Source organism: Symsagittifera roscoffensis, chromosome 1 (assembly GCF_963678635.1).
Source record: "Symsagittifera roscoffensis chromosome 1, txSymRosc1.1, whole genome shotgun sequence".
NCBI lineage: Eukaryota > Metazoa > Xenacoelomorpha > Acoela > Convolutidae > Symsagittifera > Symsagittifera roscoffensis.
The window spans coordinates 44,999,101-45,017,215 of record NC_087062.1 but is presented as its reverse complement, the minus strand read 5'-3'; the positions used below and the strand labels follow the sequence as shown (position 1 = coordinate 45,017,215).

At 36.5% G+C, this 18,115-nt stretch overlaps 2 protein-coding genes across 2 annotated transcripts; one reads left to right on the top strand and one right to left on the bottom strand.

The window, feature by feature from the left end:
- Positions 1 to 462: 462 nt before the first annotated feature.
- On the top strand, positions 463 to 9,939 carry LOC134845031 (CD82 antigen-like). Its single transcript, XM_063861863.1, has 3 exons — positions 463 to 989; positions 1,543 to 1,779; positions 9,593 to 9,939. The coding sequence occupies exons 1-3, from the start codon at positions 695 to 697 to the stop codon at positions 9,934 to 9,936; spliced, it is 876 nt and encodes a 291-aa protein (XP_063717933.1). The 5' UTR covers positions 463 to 694; the 3' UTR covers positions 9,937 to 9,939.
- Positions 9,940 to 11,054: 1,115 nt separating this feature from the next.
- Positions 11,055 to 14,091, bottom strand: LOC134845022 (cytosolic purine 5'-nucleotidase-like). The gene is made up of 3 exons (XM_063861855.1): positions 13,406 to 14,091; positions 12,652 to 12,893; positions 11,055 to 11,955 (listed from the first exon to the last, which is right to left on the bottom strand). The coding sequence occupies exons 1-3, from the start codon at positions 14,001 to 14,003 to the stop codon at positions 11,059 to 11,061; spliced, it is 1,737 nt and encodes a 578-aa protein (XP_063717925.1). The 5' UTR covers positions 14,004 to 14,091; the 3' UTR covers positions 11,055 to 11,058.
- Between the last annotated feature and the right edge of the window lie 4,024 nt (positions 14,092 to 18,115).

Here is an 18,115-nt window from a genome sequence, read left to right as displayed (position 1 = left end):
ATCAAATTAATACGCATCGAAAAAAGATCCGACTGGCATTCAAACCCCAAACATTACGAGTGTGGGCGTTAGACCAAGCTAGAATGGACCTCCAAGTTGTTAAGATTCCCTAAGAAACCAAGTTCAATTTCTTAAAGAAATCTAAGAAGACTTTGTTAACTGGAAAAACAAGTAATTTGCTCTCGCAAGAAAAAAAAAGACCTCAGCATCCATGCTATGGTATTGAATTGAGCTAATGAATGACAATAGCAACAAAGCTTAGTTTGAAAATTCAAAGATGACGTAATTGATCTTTCTCATGACCCCGTTAGAGGTTCTCTCTCTCTCACTATAGTTCTACTTTTTTTAAATATATACTTCTTATATAATTTTTTCAAACAACAATTCACAGCTAGTAGAAACTGTAACACTTTTTACTTCGTCAATTTTCTTTTATAACATACATAAAACTTTATACACAGGCATTATAAATATCTTGAGCCTCACTAAAAATGACCAATTTGATTAACGTCACGCTCTCCTATTACGTACTACATTTATTAAATCAAACCAACTTGAGCAAGAACTTTCACAATTCGCGTACATTGCCTTCAAAACACATCAGACAAAAACTGATATCCAACAGCGTATCTTATATTTATACTGTGTATCTCAAAAACTCCTGACGAATCCGGATTCCTGAGAAACTTTCATCATGTGTTCCAAGATGATAGACTTCGTGGCTAAGATGATCATGATAGTGATCAACATCATCACCCTTGTCATTTCTCTCGGCTTAATATGCGGCATGATCTACGCGATGGTGGGTCTGAACATCAACGAGATAGTTGAGGTGTTCGGGGAAACTGACATCACAACTATGATGTATGCCATGTATGGCTTCCTAGGCGCCCTCCTCATTGTCTCACTGGTCGGTCTTCTGGGCGTGTTTTACAAAAGCAAACTCCTGCTGGGAATCTACTCTGTCTTCCTCATGGCCTGCCTACTTGGTAAGCGAAAAAATCATTCATCCAAAGGCTGTTCTGCCAAAGGCTGAAAACTGCTAATACCACGTAGTTATAGTACACTAAAACGAAAATAAAAACTAAACGGACACCAGCTGATCAAAATCACTGCAGAAGTATTCCTGAGAAAAACAGCTACGAACCAGCCGTTGAGAACCAGAATAAGAACCAGCATTACTCTCCAGGATATCGTACTCGATGAGCAGTACTGCTCTTTAGGATCTCCCACCAGACATAATATATTGCTTTTGGCGTTGTATATGTAGCTGGTAAAGTAATTCAAATTTCAAATTTCAAATTTGCAGGATAAATGACTAACTGGTAGTCGGTTACATTTTATCAGGGTCCAATCTCCAAGTATTTGTTTCCTTAATAAGACAATTCCTTTTAAAAATTCATGAAATGTCTTCGCATTGCTAATCAATTAAGCACAGGACGCAAACAAACGTCATGTTTCGCTACCTTTCAAGAAACGAAAACAAAAAATCCATTCTCTAGCAAACCTTTCTGATCTCATTGAGCAACTGAAATGCTTTAGGTGTAGCGATCGTGGCCACGCTTTGGTTCCTGGAGGGAGACAGCATCATGGAGAATGCGAGGGTGCAGATGAAGGACAGCATCACCTACGAGTACAGAGGAGACTTCAAGACGGACGTGTTCTCCATTGCCTGGAATCTGATCCAGTACCAGCTGAAGACATGTGGAGTGGACAACTACACAGATTACGTCGCATCCGAGTGGTACAATGGCACCTACAACTCAAACTCCTTCAACGGTGAGTGAAACACAACAAAAGATAGAACTCAAAATCTCAAATTCACTTCAGGTATTTATAGTAGAGCAGAATTTTTTTTTTCACAATTTCTACGATTTGAGTTTGTTTTTGAAATTTTTTTGAAAAGTTATTTTTTCTCAAATTGTCAATTCAAAAGTAAATCCACTTGCAAAATAAAGATAGGCGAAGAATCTTTATCGCGACTTTCTCAGTTTAATATTTAAGAATTTTAACAGAATATTAAATTCTGCCTAGATACCTCGAAGTTCCGCCAAGCACGAAGCTGCATATTTGCTTGCTTTGATTCGAATCATTTAAGGTGACAACTTGACTCCAAAATCCTAATTGCAATATCTTCACCAGCTTCAAGAAGATTCTGCTAAATTTTTCGCTGTTTAGACTCAATTTCAGTTGCCAGTTCATTTAGATCTTATGGATCATAAGGTATTGGATTTTTTTTTTGATAATAGCATGCTGAAAAGTAATTTCAGTCACAAACTCAAGGAAAACAAAACAAACAAATAAAATGGCAAACTTTCTTTTTAATTATTTTTTTGTCAGTAACACCTTTAACAATCAAAAATAGGGTCAAAAAAATGTGCCATTTTGCACAGCAGATGATTGGGTGTAAATTAAAAATTTTCACGTACCACAAAGAAACTTCGTAGGAATAAAACATTATATTTAAAGCCTTAACATAAACTGCCTTCTGAAAACAGCAAAACTACGCAACATCAGTTGACTAATCCGATAAAGCATGAACCGAACCCATTTAACCATAAAATCAATAAAATTTTAAAAAATCAGAGTTGGTAAATTCAACTACAGAACAACCTTGAATTATAGTTAACACTAGGGGCCTAGCTAAAGCTGGAGGTACCTGTTTGACATTTTTTAGATTATGTTTTATTGATGCGGGACGAAGTGCATTATTTTCAAAGCCCAAAACCTTAATTGTTTCTCAACCAAAATATTTAAGTGATTAGCCGCTATTGTAGGCCACATACCTATTACACGTTCTTACAAATGAACCCAAAATGAAATTGGGCAGGTTAGTGTACTTTTCCAGCAACCTGTTCATTTGATCAAAATCGTGACTGCGAAGCCACTTATACCAAAAAGATTACCATATTCTGAATTTTCGATTGAACTCTAAATCTAAGATTTGTCAGGGTAATTTTCGAGAAGAGAAAAACTTCAGAATTTGAAACGATTTTTTCTTGCACAAATTAGTAGTCGACGCTTCTGCGAAAAAAGTGTGTCACAACTACTTGACCCGATTTAATCGATAATCTCAAACTCTGTAGGGCTGTTTTTAAGACACTCAAAAAGTTTCGAAAAATGGTCTAAAATTTGACTTTTCCGAGGGCCATAATTTTTTGTGTAGAAAACTCTGGGCGTAGCCCTATATGCAAGGGAGTTTTCCAAAAGCTGTTCTTTCGATTGAGTCCAAAATCTTTGATTTCAGAGAGTAGTTCTCGAGACATGTCAAAAGATCAAAGAACCAGACAATGAATTTTCTGAAAGCCATAATTTTTAAAGAAAAAATCGGGCGCACCCGTTTTATCAGGTCAACTTTCCACGAACCGCTTATTCGATTGAGCCCAAAACCTCACATTAGGGCAGGCATTTACCAAAAAATAATTTAAAAATTCCAGAAAAAAATGGGTTATACAGGCTTACAATTGAATTTTTCGAAGGCTGTAGAAGTGGAATAAGATACAAAAGGACGTTTTGCAAGCATACAGGGGGGTGGGTGGTCTTTCTATTGGAACCATACTTTCGAAAGTATTTACAGTAGTTTTTGAAAAATTTACCAGATCGTTTCGAAAAATTAAAACAAAAAAATTCCCATAAATTTTTATAGTTTATGTTTTTATCAACTAGGAATTGTTCGAATCAAAAATTAAAACAACCCAAGCTTTGGAGAGAAGCTGATTGAAAATCGTACCAGATAAAATGAATTTCACTTGAAAGAAAAACGGAAAATCAGCCGACAGAGATTTTGACGAAACCCACAAAAGCAAAAACAAATTAATATATTTTCAATACATAAAATTGAAAAAGTTCAACCTTAACTCAAATAAACTAAAATTTTAAAATTACATAAGAAACGTCACATTTCGAAAACTAAAAGCAATTGAGCAGTCGCATTTGGACACAAGATTTGCAACTCCTGAGAGTACTCTCGCAGTATCTAACTACAGGGTTGGGATTTCAAATTTAAGCTCTCTAAAAAGGCACCATATTTCAAAAACTACAAAAACTTGAGCACTCGAATTTGAAGGCACGACTCGCAACCCCTGAGAGTACTCTGTGAGCCCCCAACTACAGGGTTAGGAACTGAAAATGGATTTGAAAAAAAATTAAATTTAAAACTTCTGAAATTTTTTTTTGAAAAAGCACTAAAACGTCATATCTGGTAAACTACAAAGATTTGAGCAGTCATATTTGAGAGCAAGATTTACGACTCCTGAGGCTACAGAGTTGACAATTCGAAATTTAGAAAAAAAAATTTAAATCAAGTTTTCTGATTTTTTTTTAAATCATCAAAAACGTCACATCTCAAAACTACGAGAATTTAAGCGGTCATATTTCGAGCAAAAAACTCGTTACCTCTAGGAGTGCCCTGAAGGAGCTTCACTACAGATATGGTGATTTCAAAATTTGTGAAATGTTTTTACATCTGTGCTTTGAACATTACAAAAACATAAAAACGTCACATCTCGAAAATTAAGAGCAATTCAGCAGTCGCATTTGGCCGCAAAAATTGGAACTTAAAACTACTAAGAGTGCCCTCACAGTACCCAACTACAAAGCTGGGAAGTTCAGATATTTTGAATTTGAAAATCTAAGTTTCTGAAAAAAAACTAAAAAGAAATTATAATAAGGTCATATCTCGAAAAGTACAAAAAAAATAAGCAGTCAAATTAGGAGGCAAGAATCGCAATCCTTGAGAGTATTTTGATAGCACTCAACTACAGGGTTCGAAACTTGAAATTTTGTGCATTGCTTTTTGATTAGTTTTCTGGAAAATTAAGAAAAAAATAACAAAAATCGTCCTATCTCGTAAACTAAAAGGATTTGGGCATTCATAATTCAGGGTCAAATATGCAACCCCTTGGGTAACCCCGAAAGACTCCCATTATTGTGTTGATTATTTCAAACTCGGTAAAATAAACACTGAATTCAAACTGGAAAATCGAAAAACAACTCAACATGCAAACATATGCTATGACGCTTAACCATGGTAAATATAGCTTAAATATGGTGTCGCACGCATTTAAATATATTATATAGATATTGATTTGCACAGCATCCGGCTAATAATAAAATTAAGACCTTTTATGATATGACTTCTTCAGTGATATTTAATCATTTATAAATCAGATAATTTTTCCTTCTGAGGTTTAATGTCAGAAGTTTTCAGTTTGACCAGACATAACACTATTTGTTCCGTAGCTCTCATTACTTCAGAACCAAATTTTCTTCAAATCAAAAAATAAAAGAAGCAAAGTCAAAAACAGGTCTTTCAGCGATCATTACAGCTTCCGGCGCCTTTCATTGAAATCGTTTTCTCAAATTATCTACACAAGACTTGAATTCTTGGTTTGAAATATGTTGAATAACATACCAGGAAAAAATTTGATCAATTTTAGTTCAATCTATTGAAGCACAAAGGCGGCGCGGAGCTTCGCACCAATTGCTATTTAAAAATATTTTCAAGCTAAAGTGTGAAAAAAACTGGGAAATGTTTGATTTTTATCAAGAGCAAGCACGATCCAGTCGTTCTCTAAAAGATAGACGTGTAAAAACCGGCGTAAAATGACAGAAAAAAAATCATAAAAAAATTCAAAAGGGCTCATTTAAGAAACTAGGCAAAAGAATCAGGAAAACGGAAAAATTTGTCATATCTTTTCAGATGAGTCCATTCATTTTTCAAAAAAACGACGACAAAGCCCCATTCATTACTATATTCTGATTAAGAGGAGATTGAAGAGAACAAATAAAACATTTTACAACACTTTTATACATCGTATGAGATAAAAACGAAACACAACAAGGATATCCGGTTACTGTGCAATTAACACAATGCTCCGATCATAGTAAAAAAAAGACAAAATTTCTTAGGTCAAACGAAAAATAAGTAAAACTTAATTTTCACGCCATAATTTATAGTAATGTAAATAAGCTATAGTGAGTCTACACGCTCACTTTATTAGTTCGAAATAAGACCAAAACCAGAAATTTAAATCGGTTTCTCTCGACACTTAGAAAAATTTCGAAAACTTTAGGAGTCAATCAAATCACGAATGAAAGAGCTTTGCTATATAACTCGGCACATTCCGATCATTATTTTTTGTGTTACCTGATTTTGCGTTGAAAACAAGAAAAAAAAGCTAGAACACACCCGAATACAAACTTCCTCCACATTTTTCAAATAGTCGGAACAAAAACAATTCAGCAAGCATTCATGAAATTAAATAAATGCGAAATTATTGGAATACATCATAAGTATATAACACTATAGTGAAAAATGATTATATCATAAGGAAATCAAGGCTGCAACTAAGTTGAGACTTTGTTCTGATTTGGTATAGCTTGCGAATCTATTCATGCGATTTGAAAATCCTGTAAAAATTTCTTGAAAATCTTCATAAATTTCACGAACAAAAGACTGCGCACCAAGGCGATGCGGATATTCGCACCATTGCCGATACCACATAGCCTTTTAAGCTAGCAGACAGAAAATTGGAAGAGTCATAGGTCAAAAAAATTTCAAACTATTTCGAAAATAATGTATTCAGATAATGTTAAGCTAGCGCATGACTCACACCTACGGTATTTTAGACAGTTTGTTGAACTTGATGAAAGCTTCCTGAAACATTTACAGAAAAAACGAAGAAAATTAATACAACTGTAAAATTAAATTAGGCCCATCAATTAGCGTTTTCTATTTCTTTACCTGAACTTTTTATTAAGTAATCTTAAAGGTTTTTTCACGAAAATGGTCATGTCTCTCCAAATATACTGTGTTTTAAAAGATTTGTGAAACTTTAGACTAAAAAAGCCTTAAAACCGCCAATATAGACATGCTTCTATCATGCTTTTAAAAAAAATAAAAAATTCTGACATCAATCAGATATTAAAATGATTAAACTCTTTCTTCTACTGAAAAATTGAACAAAAAACTTTAAATGTCATATCCCGTAAACGTAAATCGAAAAACTCAATTAGAAGCCAAACATGCTAGCTCCCAAACAGCGCCACAAAACATGTTTGAAAAATTCAAGTTTTGTAAGTCCTTAAAATCTATGTTTTGAAGAAAAAAGTAAAAATGGATAGGACGCGCCATATCTCAACTCTTACAAGATTTTGGCCAGTTGAAATTTCTTCGTTAAGTTTAAATGGTTGAATTCGATAAGACCATTAAACGTTGCAGAAAATTGTCATTTTACTAAACATGGCAACACTGGGTCTTTTTAAATGTGTCAGGCGAAACGTTATTTAAATAATGAATACATTTGATGAAAGCACGTCCAGAAAAACAATCGCTATAGACTAGGAATTTCAAATTTTGGAAAAAAATTTACATCATATTTATTTGAACATTAAAAAAAGACATAAAAACGTCACATCTCGAAAACTAAGAGCAATTCAGCAGTCGCACTGGGACGCAAAAATTGCAATTTAGAACTACTGAGAGTACCGTCACAGTACACACCTACAAAGCTGGGAAATTCAAATATTTTGAATTTTTGAAAATCTAAGTTTTCTGAAAAGACTAAAAAGAAATCATAAAACGGTCATATCTCGAAAACTAAAAAAATTTGAGCAGTCAAATTAGGAGGCAAGGATCGCAATCCTTGAGGGTACTTGGATAGCACTCAACTACAGAAATCGAAACTTCAAATTTTGTGCATTGCTTTTAAATTAGTTTTCTGAAAAATAATGAAAAAGTAACAAAAATCGTCCTATCTTGGAAACTGAAAGGATTTGGGATTTCATAATTCAGGGCCAAATTCGCAACCCTCTGGGTAACCCTGAAAGACTTCTGTGGAGGGATTTTTCTGTGGGGTCGACCTTAGGGGGCGGTATACAAATTACTTTAGGGGGAGGGATTTCTGCGAGGAACTTAGTTACTAGATTTGTGTGGTTGTGTTTTAAAAAAGACTTGTTGTTGGCTAAAAACGAAAGTGGAAACTTCTTCTGGGTTGTTAAGATTGAGTGAAGGGTTAAGATTGATTAAAACGGAGTCAATATCTTCTTTAAAAGCGCTTAAAATTGATTATCGAACTTGACGTGGTGCGGGGTGTGAGTGGTAGAAATTATTTGGGTGATGGGAGCGGTATGACGAGATAAAAAAAACAGAGGTTAAAAGAATGTGATGATTTGGAATATTGAGGATCTCGACTTCACTTTGCAGCTCTGAGGGCTTGATTTTGGGTAACCTGCAGGTGGTTAATTGAAGTTTTGCTGGCGGCATGTGACCAGACAAAAACCGTACCAAATCTAAAGTATCTCACAGGAGTTGAGAGAGAGAAAGGGAGATTGAGAGCGCTTATAATGGTATACGTATTGTTCATTGCCAAAAATACATGTCCAAATGAAACATTTGAAATAATACCTAAACCATAAAAAAAACTACTTAGCTGGATGGATGGATCTGCTTGCCAAGGTAAATGACATTTTCGTTTGAAAATTGATTTAATTGATTAAGTTGTTAATGTCGCGATCAAAAATCGCTGTTTTTTGGAAAAATTTCAAATGTTATGAGTAATTTTTGACACGTGCGTCAATGTGGTGGAAACATAGCCGTGCCTATTTGCAGTTTGCGAGTTAGGTCGATTGAGTAGAAAGCATGTCAAGTTTCGCAAGTAGTAGTAGTAGTCAAAGAGTTTTCCGTGATCAGTTTTAAAATTGATGGGTCTGATGATGAAACGTCTAGTTTTCTGCTGATCTTATCCTGTTGTCATTGATGAAGTTGCTGTTGATGAGAGCTAGTTTCTGCTGAGTCAGTCTCCAAAACTAATGAGATTTTTATAGCGGGTCTGGTGAGGCGTCCATGGTTGAACTGTACTTCGCACGATCTGATATTCCATCTGATCCGAGAAACGTACGGAGTACCCGTCCCAGGGACGAAAGGCCGCGAGGCGTGAGGTCTTCGAGAACCCAGTATAGTTATCCTGGTTGTAAAATCTCGGCGGCCTTCTTCCAGTTTCGTCGTTGGCTGTGTAGGCAAGTATTCGCGTAGAAGTCGTTTCCGGAATTGCTGAGTGAGAGCTTTTGCCTGTTTCTATGAAGTCTTATTCGTTATGTCGCGGTTGAATCAAACCAGGTGTCAGGTTCACATATGGTAGTTCAAAAGGAAAGGATAGGACGAGAGTTCATTACTGCTTCTACTTCCCAGGCGAAGGTTGACTAAGTTTCGTCGATGAGGGTTCGAGAATGGAAAAAACGAAAATAGCCAAGAAAAAAATTGAATTTTTCGTTTTTCCTTCAAACTCATTTTTTAAGCTGATCAGCCCCCTAAAAACTTTTAAATCGTCTCTTTAGATGTACTCAATATGATGTTTCATCATATATTTGGAAATTCAAGCGAAAATCAACCAGTTTCTTATCAAGAAACGCATGGGTAGTGGATCGAATATCTAAAACTCCAGTAACAGCTTGCTCGCGAAATGGCTGATCTGTTTATTCCATTTATTTCCGAGGAAAATTTGATCTACTTTTTTCAGTTCATTGACAAAAACTTGCTTCTGTTTGTTTGTTTGAATATTTGCAGTAGTTATGAGAAATATTTTGCGTTTAGGATACGATCTGCCGTTCCCTATTAGCTGCTGTGAGGGTGGCGACAATTACATATCCTTGTCCAAGGTCATCGACGGAGAGCTCTCAGCTGATATGTTCAACGAAACATGGGTGTTGAATTGCATGGGAATCACTGACTATGGAAACGGAACAATTACCACCGACGGCCCCACCCACCCGAACAACAAGGGTTCCCTCGACGAGGTGAAGACTCTACTCAAGAGTTCCATTTATGTCGTTGCAGCATTCGCAGCAGCCGTCGTGGTGCTACAGCTGGTCCTCATTTGGGCCAGCTGCCACTTGATTGACAGCAAACAGTTCACCGGCGAAGACGAAGATGATTAATGGCGGCTACATAAAAAACACTTTCCATACTGATTTTTGCCTCATTGAATTATTTCATAATAATCATGTTTGATTCATCCTGGAAAAATGTATAGATAAATACAAATAGTAAATTATGTATAGTAAAATTGTAAATTTGTGAAATTAAAGACATTCAGTACTACTACAGTTTAAAACCAAAAACAAAAATGCAACAAATCTTTTTAAATAACTGTAAATAAACATTTCTGTGTACTATATAATTTGTTCTAAAAAAATGAATTTGACACAACATTAATAAACCTTTTTGTAAATCTGAAGGAATGACCTTGTCCTGCACACGTTCATACAAAAGATCAAACATCAAATATATTGATGAAAAACGAGAGAAACAGCAGAAGATCATTAATTCAGCATGTAATTCGGCATTGTAGAAGTTAAGCAGTTTTCTGATAGCCTTAACTAAAAACATGTTTATTTTTGCGTGAACTGCTTGAGCGAGTGATGTGACCTTCCGCTGCTCAAATTGACAATCAAAAGAGGAATGAGATGGCTGCTCGTTACAAACATGTTTAGCACCTTCAGTCGAGGAGTTAAATGCGACCGAGATCTTTAGATGAGCTCTTAAACTAAAAAACCAGAATCAATAAATTAACAGTCGGGTTAGGTGGGTTCGAATTGCACAGGTATAACAGTATTTCAGGCAAAAAGGAGCCAATATAGATGAAACAAATTACGTCAGAGAGCTCATCCAAAACTAGCCGACTACTGCAGTAGCACACCAACAGGCACTCAAAAAGCTTAAAAATCCTTTATAACGAATCACACTAAGCTCACAACTTAATTTTAAGAATAAATATCTCTAACTATACAACATTAGGATGCAAACAACGGAAGATTTTGAATAAAATTGCTCTGCGTCAAATAGTGAAAATGTGAAATGTATCTCACTTGAGAGAAATGCAAAGTTAGTCTGTTGCCTAATATACAAATTAGTTGGTCTTTCAATCTCCTTCTCAAGGCTATTTAATGCGAAATGAATGAACAAACAACTTGAGAATAAGATAAACTCATAATAATTTTGTAGTACTGTGTTCTATTAATTAGTTGGTCGCTCTGCTCTGTCTGTGTCCATTGCTACAATCACTCTTCCGTGTCCGACGAGCTGGTGTCTTCATCCTCTTCAGCAGTCCCTTTGAATTTCACTTCAGTCGCAACATCTCCATTTGCTGACGTCTCTTTCGCTGTTGTCACCGTTGCCAGTGTCTGGCGTCTCAACAAAACTTTACCTTTCGGAATGGCGACATCGCTTCCAACGTCTGGCGACCTGCATTTTTCAATGCCACCATCCTCATCCGGCTGCTGCCTGGCAACTAATGGACTCGTCAACGTGTTAGTAAGCGCAGTGTCTTTGAGTAGAAAACTATTGCCATGAGGTAGAAAAGCTGAGCGTCTATCTCCGTGATCAATCGTCTGTTCATGTGGCATCAGAGCATGCGGAGCCTGGAAATAGTACGAGAAAGGGTAGTTTATGAGGTTAATAAACGAAGCTGCGTAGAGGTCGGCGTATCTGACTGTCTGTGCGGCGAAGAACGTTTGACGAGACCCCGACCTGAACAAACTGCCGAATTTGCCGTACATGATGTCAATGTCGTGAGATACTTCACGCATGGATTTCTTCAACTCTTTGATCTTTACATTCAGATCCTCGCTGTCAACATCTTTCGCGCTGTCTAGATCCAAATAGCAATCAGTCAGCTCAGAGTTCAGCATATCAAGCTGGTCAAACTTCTTTTTCTCCTCAACCCAAATTGTGATTTCTTGTGCGATCTCGGGAACGATGAGGAATGTACGCCAGCCACAAAGTTTCTTTGATCTAATTACATCTCCGTGGATGTGATCTCCAAAGTATAGAACATCCCTTCCCTTGGCCTCGAAAAGAGCAGTGATCACTTCTGCTGATCCACCCGAGTACACTTGGCCTTTGACCATTGGACCTATGTATGTTCCAATATGGAGGCTTCCTGTTTCCGGATTGACCTACAGAATCACAATTTGTTCAGAACAATTAACAAAAACTTTGTGGTTCTTAACGAACAATCAACAACAGTTCGCCAGAAAAGCTTAAACTCCGCCCTTACTCTTGTGCAAAAATGATCGTAATCTTTCCACCTCATTTTTGTCAATAACAAAATGAATGGGATGCCATAAATCAATGCATAATTATTTATGAAACTGCTGTCTTGTAACTGACAAGAGCCTCCTTTTTAATCTCAACTCGAGACTATACTCAAGCAATGACTGCGATTCAAAACACAAAACTAGCAGCAAATCCAAAATGCAACATTGAGAAGGGGCTACAAATATTCCAGTAAAATTTTACCGTGGTATATAAGGCGCAAAACGGTGCTAGGCCAACAAGCCGAAGGGCCAACTAACCAAAAATAGGATTACCATTCCAACAAGCCGAAAATTAATATTCTGCAACATAGCATAGCAACAGATTGTCATTGATGTTATGCAAGTGTTACGTAACTCTGATGTAATTTACGTTATTCTGATGCAATTTCGGCTTCAAGATATGGCGGGTCTTTAATTATCCGCGCGGAAAGTATTGACCAAACTCAAAATTTACAAGCGGTATGTGTCTAATTAGCAGCAATTTAAGTGGGCCGTTTAGCTCAGCTGCAACCAACTGATAAACTTCATGGCAGCAAAATAGTGTTCAATCATTACCTGTCTGAGAAGAGTTCCCTCTGCAAAGAACTTGGGCTTCTGAGCATCCACTACAATCAGATCAAAGTATGACTTCCACTCTGTATTGTCCAGATCAGGGAAGTCAAACAGGTAGGTCATGATACCATTCGTGTACTTGTAGTCGCTGTTAGTCAACAGAAAGATCTTCTTACCATGGTCCTTCATCCGTTGGAACAGAATGGGAAGATTTATGTCTTTCACAATGTATTTCTCCAGGCTATCTACAAAAAAGGAGACTTCAATAAACACAGCCACATATATAGTTGCACCTCGCTCGTTATTTTGTACTTTTTTCGTTAGGTACCAAAGAACACCTCTTCGATTGTGGAAATCAGTATCTCTCCTTACACTTGAGACGAATATCTGCAAGGCCAGACAACCGTTTGACCTTTTTCTTATAGGCTATCAAATTTTAACTACATAATGAAAACGTGCCTCAAAGTAACACGTCAACAAAATTAATTTCGGGCATGAATTACTTAACAAGGAGCTACTTTAATGACTTTCAAACTGTTAAACATTAAAGTAGAGCCTGGTGTTCGCCTCTCAATTAAAAGATAGTTGGACCAAGGGCCACCATGATTTAAGCTCATTGCCTGCGGGCTAGACAACACTTCTTAGCCCAAAAAATAAATGCACGTAGTTCTCAAGGTGCACGGGTGCGGGTCTCCGCAAAGAGCCGAACAGCTAGTATGTTTCTCCACTCCATGGTGCATTAAAAAATTAGACTTACCCAGAATGTACTGCTTCATGTTGCCCTCTCCCCCATGCACCCTGTCGATTGCATCCCGAATATCATTGGCTATATTCTTAAAGGACATGAACACATTCTCTTTTCGCACTCCTTCACGCTCCACCCGGAAGTCTCCACTTGTGACGTAATGATTCACTACACAGGCGAAGGTGAAGGCTTCCGGTGAATTGAACAGTGTATTCAACACATACACGTCTTTGTCTAGGGTGACGAAGTTGTTCGGATACAGACTACTGATTTCAGATGTGCGTAGAAATTTGAACCCAAAACTGCACTTCAGAATATTGCCATAAGGGTCGACCTTCAGCAACGTTCCATGTCGCTTATCTAGCCACAGACCTCTAAGGGTGAATGCAGGGTCATATTGGAAGCTCAAAATGACTTCTGGGTATCCGAACTTGACCAAGGTTTCCAGAGTTAGTTTGAAGCATAATTCGTCAAATTCTGGCGAGACATACACAGCCAGTGTGTGGTCCATATCGAAGCCATAGTACTGGATTTTATCCAGTCTTAGACTTCTGTTCACAAAGATTCTCTGTTGCGGCGATCGCTTTTTGCTTTTACGTAAATTATCCATAAGTCTGAAAACAAAAATGACAGCTAGTTATCAATACCACTAGTTTTAAACAACGAAATGGTTTAAATCAAACATGGTTCAACTTAACCAGTCAAAACAATTTAAGGAAAATGGCTTATTAAATCAATCACATGTGGCGGAACAAGTTTATTGAACTGCGGCTTGTTTCCAATCGACTACTACAAACATGTTAAAACGAAAACCACTTAGTTAGTTTGATGTTTAGATTAGTTCGTAAAAGCTGCTGACGAAGTTCAGCAAAGTCTATAAGAACATTTCTTCAATTAGAGCGATGAAAACAAGAATGATTTTGAACGAGAAGGCGAGGACCTACTTCTTTCAATATTCAGGCGGGTCTGCAATCAGAAAGCGAAATTTCAGTAGAGACGTCCATTTAAAATTAACAATTTAAATGCACTGAAATTATAAATCAAATTCAATTTTACACAGAGACGAAGCTTCGCTTCGCAAACACTAGCGATATCACGACAAAAAGCAGCTCAGTAGCCAAAAAGCAGCTCTGTAAAATGTTAATCAAATTCAATTTTATTAAACGTGTTCTCGCTAGAAAACACTAGCGAGAACACGACAAAAAGCAGCTCTGAGACCTCCAGCGACCAAGAGAATATGAATCTCACGTACTAACCGCTCAGCCACGGACGCTTAATAACCGAAAACTCTTGTCAAATAAAGCAGAGAACAGATGCTATGTCATTTCCAATGCTACTGATCGTGATTATAGCGAAAGTGCCACCAAATAAGTGAACACTTTTAATGATCACTTTTATTTGCGAGTTAGGTTAGAAAAAAAAAGAAGTTTCGTACTAATACACTGCGCTGCCAGTGTAACTAGGAATTTTTAAGCACAAAAATGAAGAAAAAAATCTTAATTAAAATTCGACAATTTCAATGAAAAAAAATTAAATGCGGATCAATTCAAACTCTTGGCTGGATAAGTCAATTGCCCCGTTCGGAAGCGGCACATTTGATTTGTTTAAAACGAAAAACAGCTGAATAAAAGTTGATTCCGAAATAAAACCTTAATATAAAGATAAACAAAAATAAGAAAATAAATTACATGATTAAATGATCATGGGCTGAAGCTGTATATGCGAATCATATGAACTACTTCGTCTGATACACATGCGATGGAATGCTATCTAATAAAAAACCATTCGTTCTTCATCTCGAGTCATTTACATAAAAACGCAGAAACTAACAATAATTGGCTCGTAGTGCCGCTTGATTTTTCTTCGCTCATTTATTTTCAAAACGCATGATTGAAGTCATGACATTAATATTTTCACGTGTTTCTCACCGAGAGCATAACTTTCGACGTTCGAAGGTCATAGATGGGCATATTGTGTTTTTTTACCCAGTTACTGAATTTTAATTAAAGTTGACGTACAGAAATAGGTTTGCAGCCATGTCTCAAGCAGCATCTTTTACCTAAGCTCTCGTTCAATTAAGTAAGAACCTGCAAAAGTCTGATGCCAAAACTCGGACCTATTTTTTCATCACAAAAAAACTTCAATGAAAGCTAGATAAAAATTTATGAAAACAGAAAATTGACACAAAAGCAAATTTTGTAATACAAAAAATGGCTAATAAGATATCCTCTCATTAATTTCTGATAATTGCGTGCAAAATGAATCCTCAAAACAAAATAATTTAAAAATTGCTTTTCAAAAACTGATCTTCGGAAAAATCAGCAAGATTAAAAAATCGGAAGAAAACCTGAAACTTATTTAACGGCATCATTAGGAAGATTAATAATGACATTCTAAAAATGCAGCGGAAATTCTATAATCGCAAGCGTAAATAACGAATCCTAATTAAACTTTAAGCAAAATTTTCAGGCGAAAAAAAACAAAAGAAAGAAAAAGAAGTTATACAACAACTGAGTTGACACAATTACAAATTATAGTATAAAAATAAAATGACTTTTAAGTATAAACAAAATAGTTTAAATAGTTTAAACAAGAAAAGACACTATTGTGGCAAATAAGCCGACAAAAAAGCAGACAAACGACAGGCCGAAATTTTTTCAATCAAAAGAAAAACGTTTTTGAGTTTGGAAAAAGAAACCGCTCCTGCCCGGATTCGAAGTCACGTTTCGCCAGAGCCAATATGCAAAAGACAATGAAGAATTTGAAATCAGTTGGAAAAGAGTCAAAAAGGCAAAGAAACAGAACAAAACACTGACTGAAGTTTGAAAAAACTTCAACTTTTAAATTTTAAGCTCCCGAAGTATAGCCGAGATAAAAATAGACCGAAACCTATTGAGCCGGAAAAAAACAAAGAAATGAAAAAGCCGAAATCAAAAAATTCAAGTTTAATACAATTTTTCGCTCTTCGAACGCCACAAAATGAAGCAACTACGCCGATGTAATATAGGCCGAAACCTAGAAAGCCAAAAATGACGAAAACCGACAAACAATTTTTTGTCCCCAAAAAATTATCAAGTCTCCCATGCCATTTAAAAACACAATTTTCTTCATGGCCGAAAGACGCAATATGAGGCCATTAAATTGATATAATATCGGCCGAACCCCTTCAAGCAGAAAAACAAAGGTGAAAAAACTAAAAAGCCGAACAAAAAATATTGTCATGAAAAACTTGGCAACTTGTGCTTTTTAGCAATTTGTGCGGTACAGTGAGCAATTACATTTCCCTTGAAAAGACTCAAAATTAATTCACTAAGCCGATAAAATACAAGCCGAAATCATTAGGGCAGAATAAAGTTTTTGAGCGAAAAAAAAATATATACGAAGTCAAGAAATTCTAAACAGCAGATTTAAATCAAAACACTAAAACCATCAAAAATGTAAATTGCGTAAAAAAAAAAACTACACGATGAGGCAACTAATCCGACAAAACATCAGCAGATGAATCATAAGCCGACAATTTTTTGAAACGGAAAATTTCTCGTTGGAAAAATAAAAAACAGGATGGTGTCAGATTCGAACTCAGGAGCTCCGCCATCCTAGATATATTCGTTACCTCTAGGCCAAGGGTGGCCGAGACACAAAAAAACTTGAATTCACTATCAAACGAGCCTAAAATTACCATTTCTTATTTTGACATTCTGTGAACAAAACTGTTTACGGGAAAAAAAGCCTAGTGGCCGATTGCAACACCCTTTCTTATCGCAAGGGTTATCACCTTTCGGAAAAGTATTTAAGCCTAAGCCAGTCTAGTACTTGATAAATCTCTTTGCGTACATGTAACAATGCGAAAAAAAGTAGAAACATTCTAGGGAAAGTTTAAAAAAAAAGCTCTGCTTACAATATATACACAAGTGTGCCATTCCCCCGGATTGGCAGAGTCGAACCTGCTGCGGCACTAGAAAAATGACGATAAAGGCCTTAGTGATCAATTATTAGTAAAAAGGAGGGTCAGAATATTCTGGAATTTTTAATTTTCGAAATTTCGATTCTCAGCGGTCTATTTCTGAGAAATGCAGAAACGGCCATATTTGGCAGAAAAAACTAACGAATTACACACAACCGGAGATACAGGACGAAAAACGGTCGATAGAAAAACACGAGAGTAACGAGATGTCTTATCGTGGTAACAAAACACGATAAGACACTTATCAGAAAGAGATCTCACGAAAGGAGACTACAGTGGAACATCCAGAGCGGAACAGTACTCTTCCGTGCAACGAAATTAAGGAGACAATGACGTTATTTTCAGGGAAGCACGGAATTGGAGGCCCGGTGCCCGGAGACAGATATATGCTGAGAGACTGTGATAAACGCATATTTTTAGCTACTTTAATGCCCTGAACATTTGAATTAACTCCTATATTTAGTATTTCGGAGTATGAGTAGCCAGAAAGAGGAAAGGGTCAATCCATCTCCAATGGATTTAGTATATAACTGTCACTAAAAACATAGTAAAATAAGATATTCGAGCCGTGTTTTTAATGGTAATAACGTAGTCTGGGGATCCGAGACCCAGCTATGTGGTTATCTTCGCATGCAAACGAAAGCTGACGAAAAGTCGTTTGACTGATGGCCTAAAAATGGTAACTTTTACTTAGCCTTCAACAGACCAGAAAATCAACTGGCTAGGTCGAGACGGTGAAAAACGGGTAGAACTTGGGT